This window comes from Pelobates fuscus, chromosome 13 (genome assembly GCF_036172605.1).
Source record: "Pelobates fuscus isolate aPelFus1 chromosome 13, aPelFus1.pri, whole genome shotgun sequence".
NCBI classification, from domain to species: Eukaryota; Metazoa; Chordata; class Amphibia; order Anura; family Pelobatidae; genus Pelobates; species Pelobates fuscus.
In genome coordinates, this window is record NC_086329.1 from 28071003 (window position 1) to 28086211 (window position 15209).

Below are 15209 nucleotides of genomic sequence, written 5' to 3' on the forward strand. Positions count from 1 at the left end.
CAGAGACACACAGGTCACCTTTCCACAGCAGCAAGACTCAGCCCTATCATGGAATGTCCCAAATTTAGATCAGGGGAACAGCAAGGGAAGCTGGATAAGGAATATAAGAAACACCGTCCTAAAAGTCATAAAATTCTGTGTACCGTACATTTAGTTAAATATAGACTTTGTTATTTATACATAAAATCACTTAGAATAAAACTAGAAATGATTTAGTTCCACTAAAAACTCATTTAGATATGATGTATCTGCAGTTTGCCTCTTCCTCGAAATTCCACTTGGATACTATACGATGTTAGTTATTCCTGAAATCACTGTATTGATCATGTTAACCATTTGAGAGCCAGAGGGGCAGGCACGGAGTCAATTTTTAGAGTACTTTCCCACCGATCTGGACCACAAAGGGTTAGAGAAAATATATGCAGGAGACATGTTTAAATATTACGTAACGAATATATATATATATTCTGGTTTTAATAATTGGCGGCAAAGGGAAGGCGGGAGATATACATACATGTATATCCCCTTCCCTTAACCACCAAGCAATTAAAACCAGAATGATCTATGGTCAGGTCCTGCTTTGTTAGATTATTTCATATCATTTGTTGCAGGACAGCTGGTTCAAACATTTCTTCTGCCTTTAAATAGGAATGGCAAATAAAAAATAAAATATTAATTACAAAAAAAGAAATATATATATATATATATATATATATATATATATTTATTTATATACACAAGACTGGCACTGTTACATGTTCACCACGCTGGTCCTTTTCCAATCCAGACAACTTCAGTAAAGTCCCATGTACTCTTGTAAACCACTCAGCATCACTGAAAACTGTCCATTCCCAATCAGCAGCCACCTGGCAAATAAAAGGTTATTCACGGAGTTACAGTTTTGTTACGTCATCCAGCTGCTTTGTGCTTCCCCCCACAGCAGCCGCACATCTCCCCACAATGATGACAGGCACGCAGGGGGAGGTAGCAGCACATACAGGGAGCAATCAAGGATAACGTGATTAGAGCCAGCCAACGGAGGCACAAGTTTTCATCGGAGGCGTCACAAGAGCAGGGGTCTGAGAAGTCTCCTTCAGAGTCCGACATGCAGTGGTAGAGCATGCTCTCCGCACACAGCATACAGCTGACCTGGTAGATGCAACGCCTAATAGGGTCTGGTGCATCTTGGCATTTCCCCCTCCCGTTCTCTTCGTGATTGAAGCGTTCCTGACAGTATACACACCTGGAACGCTCCCCATCCTCTTTCCGCCTCTTCTTCAGGGAAGATGTGGGTTGTGTTATAAATACTCCAGACCCTTTATGCTCTTTAATAGAGTCTCTGCCATTGGCCGGGGAGTAAACATAGTTGCATTTTTTACTGTCTGTTTTTGTGTCAAGAGCACCAATCTCCGGCTCTTCCCGCTCCGGGTCATTCCGCCATATCTCTGGATGCCTGTAGTCCGCATAGCGCCTTATGATGATATCACGGGGATTGATGCGCACAATTTCATCTTCGTCCTGAAAGCTGACATGTCGAGGTGGCTTGAGAGGAACCTATGGAGACAGAAACAGAACTTTTATATTTTAGCATAATTAACAACAATAAAAAAAATTAAACATCGTGAAATGTGCTGTGTTCTACTTTCATTTATGACATCGAATAGTAGAAGGATAATGTTACCTAAAACTAAAAAGGTTATAAAAATTACACAATAGTTTTAATGATCACTCTAAGCACCATCACGACTTTGCTAGATTGCATAAACATGTCTCTTAACTGTCCTGTTGTGCCAGGTTTGCATTGTGGTGTTCTGCATCTGGGGTCCCCATAAGTCACAGCATGAGTGTATCGTTTGATGCATTAATGCTGTGCAAACTTTAAGACCCTGTGCGTGCTCCCCTAAGTTGGGTTGTCCAGCAGTATGCCCAATCAGCCTGTAATGCATTCACACCAGGCTTACCTTTCTCCAAAAGGCCTGCCCCATATGCAATTGCATCATTGGCACAACCCAAAAGATTCGCTGTGCCCCCTGTCCTGGTTCCATACCTCACAAGGAGAATAACTATCAACCAAGAAGTCCAAAACCCTCAGTTGCCTGCGTTACCTGTATTAAATAAGTCCAGTTTTTTTTTTCTTTTTTTCAACATGCACATATTCGTGCATTAGCAGACAATGGCTCTGTCAATAGTTGCAACCCTGTTCACCAAAAAGTAGATAAACTTATGGCTCTCCTGATTGGAGGTCTTTTTTCTGGAGTGCAAGGTCTCACAGGAAGTTAAACGACGTGTAGCTTTTAATGAGATAATTTTTTATTTTATTTTTTGCACTATTTCAATGCATTGTCTGTATGAATTAGTAATAATTATAATAACTATGATATTAAATGCAAAATAACTTCTTAATCTTACCCCATATTTTTCCTTTAAAATTTGCCGTTAGTGGAACAAGCATAAACAAGGGCATCTCAGATGGACAAATAAGCATCTACACATGAAGGAACAGATTCTAAATAATTTGACAAACTTTTATGTCTTAATTTTTGCTGCTTTTAAAGGGAAACTATAGTGCCAGTAAAACAAGCTTGTTTTACTGGCACTATAGCTTCCCTCTCTGTCAAGGCCCCCTCCCGCAGTGCTGAAGGGTCACTTACCTGGGTCCAGCGCTGATGTCGTCAGCGCTGGCTCAGCTCTGCCCATCCTCCTCTCCCACCAACGTCCGCCGGCGGGGGAGACCTAATGCGCATGCGCTGCAATGGCCACGCTCGCATTAGGATCGCTTTATTCAATGCTTTCCTATGGGGATTTCGGTGACGCTGGAAGTCCTCATGCATTGTGTGAGGACGTCCAGGGTGGTTTAAGTGATCAAAAGTAATCTAAGAAGCTGGAAGTCCCCCCTGGTAGACAGCCACTAGAGGAGGAGTTAACCCTCAGAGGTAATTATTGCAGTTCATAAAAAAACTGCAATAATTACCACTCTAGGGTTAAGTGAGATGGGAGTTGGCACCCAGACCACTTTTATGAGCTGAAGTGGTCTGGGTGCCTACAGTGTCCCTTTAAACTGAATCTGTCTTCCAAAATAGAGGAGACAAAGAACTAGGTCTCCAAATTTTCTGCTAGCTCAAGTGTTTCGTTTTTTTAAATAGAAACTGGTTCTTGTAAGTATCGGGACTCTTGTTGCTGACATTAGCAACTGGCAGTTTTTGACCAAACCTCAAGGACAGAGAACGCAGAGCTATGTTTTGGACGGCCAATCCCCTCTCACCTGGCTGTGCATATAGTTCCTTCTTGGATTCAGGTTCTCGAATGGAGAAGGTCGGATGGCGGAGCTGCGATGTAACTCATCCAATGAAACGGAATCATGATGGAAAAAGGTGTCCGTGTTTTGAGAGTTGTAAAATTCGTCTCTGTTCACCTAGAGCAACAATAAAAGGTTGATCAATCATTTGTTAAAACTCAGGTTGCAGAAAAGTACTGCCGTCTTTGCAGGGAGACTGAGCGTTTACCACTAGAATGCACAATATCTTTAAGATACTCGATAATAACAGTGTATTTCTTTGCCATCTGATTTAATGTCGCTGCATGTGGGTACATTAGCTGAGCTGATAGGCAAGTTATCTTTCACCTGTTTTTGGGAAACTTCTGTCTGGACACCAATGGCACATTTATAGAAGGTTAATGACAGACGGTGATGCTGGACATCGATGGTTGCTTGTAATATTTAAAGAATGACCAATTGCAAACAGTCCTCTATGATTACGTCAAAGAGAGCTGGCTACAGTAAGGGCCTAATAGGTTATTCACCGACACAGCTCTGCATCTAATGTTCCTGCATATCTTGGAGTTTTTTTTTCTATTATCCTCCTAGTTTTTCTATAAAATTATTAACCAAAAATAATTACTGATGGATCATGATGCATTGTTTTAAAAAACACAGCAAGAACATGATACAGTGCACAAAGTATGACTTCCAAACCAAAATGCAGTGCATTGGGTGTTACTTCCTAACCAGGACACAAGGTACTGAGTGTTACATCTCAACCAAGGTGCAGTGCACTGAGTGTTACATCTCAACCAAGGTGCAGTGGACTGAGTGTTACATCTCAACCAAGGTGCAGTGCACTGAGTGTTACATCTCAACCAAGGTGCAGTGCACTGAGTGTTACATCTCAACCAAGGTGCAGTGCACTGAGTGTTACATCTCAACCAAGGTGCAGTGCACTGAGTGTTACATCTCAACCAAGGTGCAGTGCACTGAGTGTTACTCTCCAAGAGAGAAGCAGTGCATTGAATGTTCGTTCCCAAGCAAGACGCAGTGCACCGAGTGTTACTTCCCAAGCAAGACGCAGTGCACCGAGTGTCACTTCCCAAGCAAGACGCAGTGCACCGAGTGTCACTTCCCAAGCAAGACGCAGTGCACCGAGTGTCACTTCCCAAGCAAGACGCAGTGCACCGAGTGTCACTTCCCAAGCAAGACGCAGTGCACCGAGTGTCACTTCCCAAGCAAGACGCAGTGCACCGAGTGTCACTTCCCAAGCAAGACGCAGTGCACCGAGTGTCACTTCCCAAGCAAGACGCAGTGCACAGAGTGTCACTTCCCAAGCAAGACGCAGTGCACCGAGTGTCACTTCCCAAGCAAGACGCAGTGCACCGAGTGTCACTTCCCAAGCAAGACGCAGTGCACCGAGTGTCACTTCCCAAGCAAGACGCAGTGCACCGAGTGTCACTTCCCAAGCAAGACGCAGTGCACAGAATGTCACTTCCCAAGCAAGACGCAGTGCACCGAGTGTCACTTCCCAAGCAAGACGCAGTGCACCGAGTGTCACTTCTCAAGCAAGATGCAGTGCATTGTGTGTTACTTCCCAAGCAAGACGTAGTGCACCGAGTGTTACTTCTCAAGCAAGATGCAGTGCATTGTGTGTTACTTCACAAGCAAGACGCAGTGCACCGAGTGTCACTTCACAAGCAAGACGCAGTGCACCGAGTGTCACTTCCCAAGCAAGACGCAGTGCACCGAGTGTCACTTCCCAAGCAAGACGCAGTGCACCGAGTGTCACTTCCCAAGCAAGACGCAGTGCACCGAGTGTCACTTCCCAAGCAAGACGCAGTGCACCGAGTGTCACTTCCCAAGCAAGACGCAGTGCACCGAGTGTCACTTCCCAAGCAAGACGCAGTGCACCTAGTGTCACTTCCCAAGCAAGACGCAGTGCACCTAGTGTCACTTCCCAAGCAAGACGCAGTGCACCTAGTGTCACTTCCCAAGCAAGACGCAGTGCACCTAGTGTCACTTCCCAAGCAAGACGCAGTGCACCGAGTGTCACTTCCCAAGCAAGATGCAGTGCACCGAGTGTCACTTCCCAAGCAAGACACAGTGCATTGAATGTTAGTTCCCAAGCAAGACGCAGTGCACCAAGTGTCACTTCCCAAGCAAGACGCAGTGCACCGAGTGTCACTTCCCAAGCAAGAAGCAGTGCACCGAGTGTCACTTCCCAAGCAAGACGCAGTGCACCGAGTGTCACTTCCCAAGCAAGACGCAGTGCACCGAGTGTCACTTCCCAAGCAAGACGCAGTGCACCGAGTGTCACTTCCCAAGCAAGACGCAGTGCACCGAGTGTCACTTCCCAAGCAAGACGCAGTGCACCGAGTGTCACTTCCCAAGCAAGACGCAGTGCACAGAGTGTCACTTCCCAAGCAAGACGCAGTGCACCGAGTGTCACTTCCCAAGCAAGACGCAGTGCACCGAGTGTCACTTCCCAAGCAAGACGCAGTGCACCGAGTGTCACTTCCCAAGCAAGACGCAGTGCATTGAATGTTACTTCCCAAGCAAGACGCAGTCCACCGAGTGTCACTTCCCAAGCAAGATGCAGTGCACCGAGTGTCACTTCCCAAGCAAGACGTAGCGCACCGAGTGTCACTTCCCAAGCAAGACGCAGTGCATTGAATGTTACTTCCCAAGCAAGACGTAGTGCACCGAGTGTTACTTCACAAGCAAGACGCAGTGCACTGTATGTTGCATCCTGACCATGACACGTTGTTGAATTTTAAAGACCAGCCATGATTCAGTGCATTGAATGCTATGTAGATGGACCATGATGTTACAGTCCATTCATGGCACACTGCATTGGATGATAAAGGCCAAACATTTAAGCATTGCTGAATATTCCAGCCCTACCATGACACTCTTCATTAAATGACTACAATGCAGGGCACTAAATGTTACAGACAAATCACGATACACTAAATTAAATGCTATGGACTGACCACACTACAATGAGTGATACAGACTGGTGTTTATGCATGGCATGTTGCAGACCCACAACGAAGTTAGTTCGTTATGAATCTGTGCTCATGAGAGCACGTAGAAAGCTGTGCAATCAGTGTATGATACTGTAAGTACGCAGGCCGCCTAATTCTAGCCCCACTAAGAAAACAAGATGTTGTTACCATGGAAACACTAATTCAATAAAACAATGAAAAAATATCATAAACCAGGAAACTGTAAAATGTGTAATTTAATCTGTCGTTCCTTTAAACTTGAGGAAACTGTATATAATTTATGATCCGAAGAAGTTGTGCAATGCTTCGGTACTTTGCTGCAGGTGACCTACGAGGCTTTCTTCTGAGTAACGTCTGTTAGGCATGATCACCTTTATAACACTGTATGTGTTGATCTTGAAACTTCTATTTCAGCAGACAAGTTCTGCAGGTTTCACAGGCTTGACTAGTGAAGGAGCTGACACCATTCACAGTTTGGGATCTCTCCAATTAAGCAGATATTTAAAAAAAAAAAAAAAAAAAAAAAAAAAAAGGGACTTTAATATAAGGGGAATATTACTTCATTTAGACTTGGAATTTATCTCGAACTCATGGCTTGTACTCAAAGATTTTAAGCGGTTTTCTTTCCGACTGGATCTGGTCTGTTTAAAGAAGCAAGCGATGACGCTAGCGAGATTCTCGTACAGCTCCTGCCATGAGGAGTCTTCATTCCCACCACAGAGGAGCCCAATAATATATTTCAGTTTCCAGTTCATGTAGCTATAGTGCAATCACTCATATGCACGTCTTCGTCCAATCTGGATCCCCAGGCAGGTACACAAATAATAAAAAAAATGTATATATATTTTTTTTAAGTCCTAAAGATTATTTTCTCAACGTTTGTCAGAAATACACAGCGCCAATCTCCTACCACTTCCTCCAAACTATTGAATCATGCCTACTGAATCACAGCATTTACTTTCATGGAATTCTCTAAATTAAACCCTGACAGTGTTCGCACACTCCCCCCCCCCCCCCCCCCACTTCTTGCAGTAATATCTCGGTCTCTGTAATTACACAACTTCTCGTCAAGCTCGTCCACCAAATCTTATATTGTTCCCTTCAGACTCACGCACTCACTCTCATAAAGCCTACAGATTCTATAACCAAAAAGTCTGGAATAATAAAGTGAAAGGAGGAGTCTGGCATCATCTGCACCTTGCTTTCGGCCAGCTTTTAATGCAGTTCGGAAATCTGTTTTATTCCAGCTGCTGGAAGAACAATTATGGTACTGTGGTTGCTATGAGATGGGCTCGATTTTTTTCCCCCCTCAGCCCCCTCCTGAATCCACAGTTCTGTGCAGGGGCAGGCAAGTCTAGGGAAAAGCTATAAAACTGTCTCCAGCTGCAGGAATTGCAGCCAGATGAGAGAGGGGCCGGAGGGGGAGAGGGAAGGAAAGGAAAGCACTCCCTTCCCCCCAATCTCCCTTCGAAAAGCACACAGAACTTTCCTCCTGTCATCCGTGAGCATCTTTCGGGCAGCTGGAAAACTTCAACTGACTGTCTGCAGTTGCGAGAGAGAGAGAGAGAGAGAGAGAGAGAGAGAGAGAGGGGGGGGGGCAGAGACAGAATGGGTCAGGCACATGCATGCTCTAGGATGGGAGGGGGTGAAATGGGACAGATTATGGTAGAAATTACAAGACACTGAAATGAAGACACTAAGACAGCGGCAGGCACTGACAAGAAACAGAATGTGGCACAGACACACATAAGTGATACAAACAGAGATACAGAAAGGACAGGAGAAGACATTGATAGGAAGTGAGAAAAGGAAATGGAGAAAGAGAATGTAACGAAAGTCACAAAAAAGTAAGTTGTCATGGTTCCAGAGGCAGCATTGTGGCTTCAGGTTTTTATTTTTTATTTTTTTTTATATTAAGCTCCATGTGATTTACGAACCAATACCATGCAGCTAAACCTTTGCGTAACAGTTACATATGACGACCATGGAGATGTACAAACTATTGCTGAAATCATCGACATGGGTTACAAATAAGGAAAGCTTTTCAAAGTGCTTTCAATTTTGATGTGGCTTGCCACAAACACTCATTGCGATATTAACTATATTTGGCTGACACCAGTTAGAAATCTGCAACCCTGGGGCAGTAACATATCTTCCTTTGATTCAAAAAGAAATGACATGTTTGTTTCTCTCGCGCTCATCAGCTTTTGGGATCAGAATCCTTTTTTGGAACAAAGAGCCACTTGGTTTCGCTACTGTATATATGTGTATCACTGTGAAGATAGCTACTGACACAGTGAAAATAAAGGCCAGCATCAAAGAATCTTTCAGAGGATATTTGCTCAGAGCACAATCACGAACAGGGTTCTAAATCAGGCAGGGGAACAGATTTAAAGCATTGCACGTAAATGTTTGTGGCACTGTGCATGGCTTAATAGAGGCACTTGTGTGCAATAAATGCGTACTAATCCTGTACTAAACACCCGGATGGCCAAATCAGAAAGCATAGCTTCCTAAATTCACAATCAAGGGGGCAGCTATTTCTCTAAAAAATTTGGAATATATAATAATAATAATAATAATAATAATAATAATAACAACAACAGAGTATTTAACTAGGAAAGGTACATTTAGATATTCTCTGGTTTCCAAGTACGACCTGGGGTTGCTACTATTACCCAATTTAATGGTACTCATTTTATCTACCTCAGAAGGTTGACGTCATCCCTGACGGGATTTGAACCTGCAACCCCCAAGCGTGAAACAGATTCTATTGATAATGCATTAGATGATGCATATGGAGAAAGCAACAGGATCTTTGTAGTATAAAGACAACAATAAGCTGTAGTGACTATGGTGCTTAGCATGTCCCTTTCACCATAGATATCTGTTCTCTAAATTGTAAATTCAAAAATGTAATGTCCTACACACTAAGCAACTGTTTCTGTTGATGGATGGATGGTTGATTGATGGATGGATGGACTTGTTAATGGAAAAAATGATGATGATACATTGCCAGCATAGGATTATCAAGAGCTTGAGTTTTATGGGGGTTGTAAGTCCAAAGTTTGGATTTCTCGGTTGACCACATCTGGGTCAAGTCAACAACTTGGCCAAGTTACTGTCCACTAAATAGTATTCACTGAATTACACATGTTCATCCTTCTTATTCAAGTGCTAGAATTTAAAGTAATACAATTTGCTAAAACCCAAATCTTGCCTTTTCTTTTGTGTGTGTGTGTGTGTGTGTGTGTGTGTGTGTGTTTGATTGTTTGAAAGTGTGGTGTGTTGGAGATAGCAGCAATATTTACAAGCAACAATCAAAATCAAATACATTGACAAAAACAAACCTGGGGCACATCTTCAGGAATATCCGATTCTCCATGGAGGGATGATGGGCACCCTGAAATTACCATAAAAAGATTTGTAAGACAAGAGTTAAATATGTTCACCTCTGATCTCATCTGCAAGGCACTACATAAAAAGAAAAAAAAAATGGAATAAAAATAAAAACCAAGCACAAAGTAAGTGGCAGTTCGTGATAAATTCAAGAGATCTTGAGATCGCCAGTATCTCCGTACATGCAGAGCTCATCATGGACAAGGACTGCCAAGTAGTTATAGTGCAAAATAACCTTTGTAATAAAGACAAAGAAGTGGAAGAAGGGATAGAGAGAGATATATGCAGGATGTTTTTTGCTCGGAAAGGAAGGATTCAGAGATAGAGAACAAACGAGGCAAGAGAATGAAAGATAGCTGTGTATCGTACAAACAAAAAGTAATTAGCCCGGTAATCACATCTGTTAATCACTCAGTGGGTTCCCTTTTTATAAAGGAGTTGTGAACCGTACTTTGTAGCCTGAGTTTTAGGAATTCAAACAAAAGGTTTCCTTACATGCAAGAGTACTAGAAAAGTATCTCCAGTTGTGGTACTACCTTGAGTAAGGTCTTCGATGGCACGGCGTATACCCCTATCAAATGCTCTAGCATCTGCAGGACTCTGGAAAGTGAGGCCAAACTTCTTGTCTCCAATCTTCCAGTGGTGGAATGTTGGAGTGACTTTATTATAGATAAGTTCTCGCTTAAGTACGCACTCCAAGACAACCTGTGGGAAACAGACATGTAAATAAACTGTAAATAACGCAATGTACCAAGAAAGCACGTACACACATCCATCCATCCATCCAACATCGAGAGCCAAAACTCCAAGAGAAACAAATATATCGGCACTGCAGTGAACCAAATCATACAAAAGTCACAATCTGGTATTGGGTCACGTGACGACACAATGCTACATAGATATCAGAATCTTTGTCAGAGCTTCAAAGGCTTTTGGAAGTGGTCTTCTAACAAGATATCAGACGACATCATTCAACCTAGAACTGACAAACACAACAACCAAGTCTCTATCAGTATCTCAAACAAAACCTATTTACAATCTAAATTAAACCCAAAACAGAAAAAGGTATTTATGCACACATAATATGAAATAATATGCACACACGCCACATTTTTCCTTAATAACTTTCTGCTCCCCTGGAATTCTGGAGCAGTTTAGCCTGGGGCCTCATTTTGCATGATTACATTTCCTACAGAAAGTTTTTTTGGAAAAGGACCAGATGCAAACAGCTGGAGAAATTTAAAAAAAAAAAAAAGAAGAAAAGAAAAGAAAATTGTTTTTAGTCGCGAAGGAAACAATTGGATTTCTATCTCGAGACAACCGTATCCCATATTCTGAGAGGTGTGTACATTAGTGTTTTATGGTGTGAAGTTAAAAAGTTCACCAAACAAGGTTATATTCTCTAAACTCGGAACTTCACAACCTAAAGCGGAATGTAGCAAAAATAGCGGATTTGGAAGAATTCTCTATCAAAGTTACTATTTTTGACTGAGTTTTCCATTTGTATGTAATTCCCGAAAATTTGACGTGAATAACCCTATTTTAGATCACCCCTTTCCATCTAGATTGTAAATGCACACTAAAATAGGGCTCTCCCTCATCTCCTCCTGTATTTGCTTGTCAGATTTTGTATTGTGTCTAAGTTACATTGTAGTGCAGGGGTGCCGAAAAGGAAGATCACCAGATGTTGTAGTGCTACAGCTTCCATGCGAAAACATGCTAAAAGGCATGCAAAGCATCATGGGAGTTGTAGTTTTAAAACATCTGGGGATCTACCTATTTAGGCACCCCTGTTGAAGTGTGTCTTTTTACTCGTAACAGTGCACCCACGGACAGCGCTGCAGAATGTTATAGCGCTATATTAAAAAGTAAAGTAATAATTAAATATTTGACTTTAAGACTATCTTAACCTTTGAGGAGTTAGATACTTTTCCAAAATTATATAATTTTTTAGTTCTCCACAGATGTGTATTTGGCGAATAAGCCTAGCTCAAACCGGCCCCTTTTTCCTCTGTAGTCTGTGTTTTAGACCATAGGTGTGATTCACACACTAAACAGGTGGCTATGACTATGGTGTGTGGTGCAGAGCTCCCCGCTGCTGTAATTGTTATGGTGTTTAGACTAGAGTAACTCATTAGTCAAGATTTTTATTTAAAAGCAGCTTATAAGAAAGTAGTCTAGGAATTTTCTGAGACCCACCTGGACCAACAATATTCCTCTGATATTTTCCTATCCATTTTGCTACATACCCTGTCTGTCTTCATTGTTACCCACCTCTGTGATAACACCCTAATGCAGTGGTTTCCAAACCAGTCCTCAGGGCACGCCTCCCAGTCCAGGATTTAGGGAATACCCTGTTGTGTAAAGGTGTTGTATTCTTTTTTTTCTTTCTAAAACTGGGTAATCCCGAAATCCTGGACTAGTAGGTGTCCCTAAAGGACTGGTTTGGAAACCACTGCCCTAATGTTATCCATTTTGAGTCTTCGTCTGCTCTTTCAAAAGCAGTTTTTATCCTTTTTGACTTTTTATTTGTTTAGTCCGACATTTCAGGACTGGGGGCTAGAACCTCCCTCCCAGAAAAGTCCAGACACAGGATTATATAAACCCCCTAAATACAGCTTTCCACTACGTTGGGTATCCCCAGATTAAGAGTTACATTACAGCTCTTATGTAAAACTTTGGGAGTGGAGCAAAAGGATTTGCACTAGTCTCTATCCCCAGACATGTACAAGAAAAGTGTCAATTTACATTTGAAAGGTTTAGTATACCGTATTATTATTTGAAGAACTTTTTTCATGTCCAACTAGCCCATGATCAAATGGTAGGATATGAGTGAAACAAACTCATATCAAACTACAGCCCCCATCATTCTGTGGCCACATTCTGCATTGATAAAATTCTTGGGAGTCCTAGGCCATCCATGTCCAGATTTTTAGATTCTTGCCCCCCTCCCTCCCCCCAATGAGTCTCATAGGTGGATGACACCTAAATATAGTACGTAAACCCCGAATACCTCAAGTATCCGTACTGATACTGGTTACTGTTTCTGGTCATGTCTACGCATGCATATATTTTGGAGGGCAATGAACCTCTATGTGGTCCGAGTGGAACTCAACCTGAGAAGTGGACCATGTCTGTATATTGAAAGAGGGTGGCTCAAAATGGAATAGAATGTTACACGCGGTTACATCTGCGGCTCGTAAAACTATTCTCCACCAGTGACTACACTCTGCACTCCCCAACCATGGCCCTATACAAACCAAGAGTCTACACGTATATAAGATGAATTAGCTGGTGAAAAAAGGAAAATACAGCAATACGTTCTTTCTAGCATGGAGGACGGATATCTTTGCTCTGGGTGTATACACCCAAGGGCTATTTAGGATTTCAAAATGTCATGTGGCACCTTTAAAAGTGGTGGCAGAGCATCCCCCAATAACAGGCATAAATCTCTTATTTTACTTTATGTAGAAGTGAAATCTTTCTCCGAGTGGCTCTTGACCTTTTCCCCACATAGAAATAGAAATCTGTTATCTTTTAGTTTTGTTTTAATTTGTGAAAGGATGTATTGGTTACTTAAAAGTAGTTGGTTATATATCATGTCTTTGAAGGATGGTCTTTGTTGTGTACTATTAACTCAACTGACCTCAGCCCAATATGGTGATTGGAGTTACTGTAAATGCCTTTTATCTTTATCAGCGGTTAAGGATTACCCTGCCTAGCTATTTTTATTTTGTTTTGAGTATAATCTACATTTGTCTTTTTTTTTTGCAGTTAAAAAAAAAAAGGTAACAAAAAAAGGTTTTCCCCAAACAGCTGGCTCTAAAACTAGTTTAGAACAACCTTTTAATTCCTACTACAAATTCAGATCATAAATACATGTATTCAGCACTACAGCAGAGAAAGAAACCAGGCCAAACCAAACCAAAATCTAGAATATCATATGAACTGTCCAGAAACGTTCAAGTCAAATCAGTTGTATTGCTCAATTCTCTGCCATTTAGGAGATAAATCACTTTTTTATACAGCCCTAGCCATGCCTCCCTGCAAGTGACTTGCACAATCTGTCTAAAGACTTCATGTAAAGAGAGCTTTAATGTTTAAACTTTTAAACCTTTATTGCACGTTCTGTATAATTTACAATTTCTAATCCCCCACTCTGTTAATAGCATTCTAGACCCTGCAAGAGACTACTGTGTTTTATTAAAATTGAATTCATAGAGGATAAGATAAAAACTCCTAAAGCAAGTTAACATCTGATTGAAAATGAAAACATTTTGTTTTCATGCAGACTGTGTCAGTCTCAGCCAGGAGAGGCGTGGCTAGGGCTGCAAGGAGAGAAACAAAAGTGACTTAACTCCTAAATGGCAGAGAATTGAGCAGGGAGATTTCAGAGGCATGATATCTACACCAGAAAAAACTTCATTAATCCAAAGTGGTTTCAATGCCTTTAGTGTCCCTTTAACAAGGACACAGACAAACTGAATGATGCCACATTATCTGACCAACCTCTCAAAATTATAATCAACTGAAAAAACAGCATCATGTTTGTTTTGACAACCAAAACACTACATTACCCATTTATTAGGTAAAATGGAGGACAAGCAATCAAGACTACCACAAACCTTTAAACTGATCCTCCCTAAATGAATGCCAGAGAAGGAGTTGACCTTGCCTTCAAAAAAAACAAAAAATCCTTACTACAGCTCTTTGTCACTTTATTTTTTCTCTTGCGTTAGGTTTCATGTTTTTTTTTCTTCTAGGTCACAAAAGGTGTAGATTTTATGCATGTTAAAAACATGGAATTGCAATTTTGCAATACTACACTCCCCCCCACCCCACCACACCTCTTCTTTTTTTGTTTAAAGGGACACTCCAGGCACCCAGACCACTTCTGCCCATTGGAGTGGTCTGGGTGCCAACTCCCACTACCCTTAACCCTGCAAGTGTAATTATTGCCGTTTTTTATAAACTGCAATAATTACCTTGCAGGGTTAACTCCACCGCTAGTGGCTGCCTACTAGACAGATGGTTTTCCTGGCACAGGAGTTTCCCTTTAAGAAATAAAATAATAGTAATAATAAAATAAATACATAAAACATTTTTTTTTTAAACTTCACTTTACTCATTTATCTTTGTAAATGATCACTAGTTAAAAAAACAAAAACAAAAAAAAATACAAAATAAATAATGTAAAAAAAATAGGAAAGAGATATAAGAAGTGGCAAAAAAATAAATAAATGATAAATTAGTTGCATTTCAGAAAAGGCAAAAGATACCTCACCAATATAAAAATATGAACAGTTCTTTATGCGTTAGGAAATGGAAACATGCGCACGAAACTGGACACAATTTTAAATATAAACTCAACGGTGACAAGAATGCAGAAACCAAAAGAAAGACCAAACAGACCTAAATTGCACAGGTGCAGGAAATAATTTTATTACACTCCTGAGATAAGGATGTGTGGATGGAACAATGACACAGCATGAAGCTGGGTTCATTCATTACTAAGACCAGTGTGTGGAGGGTTAATT

General features: G+C 41.4%; 1 protein-coding gene across 1 annotated transcript in view; it reads right to left on the bottom strand.

Annotated features, from left to right (window-relative positions):
* Nucleotides 1–714: 714 nt before the first annotated feature.
* SPRED1 (sprouty related EVH1 domain containing 1) overlaps nt 715–15209 on the bottom strand; it is a 62249-nt gene continuing 47754 nt past the window's right edge. Inside the window, exons 3-6 of the mRNA XM_063439918.1 lie at nt 10209–10377; nt 9624–9676; nt 3263–3412; nt 715–1554 (exon numbers count right to left, since the gene is read on the bottom strand). Coding sequence (XP_063295988.1) covers nt 910–1554; nt 3263–3412; nt 9624–9676; nt 10209–10377 — 1017 coding nt within the window. The 3' untranslated portion in view covers nt 715–909. The remainder of the gene's footprint in view (nt 1555–3262; nt 3413–9623; nt 9677–10208; nt 10378–15209) is intronic.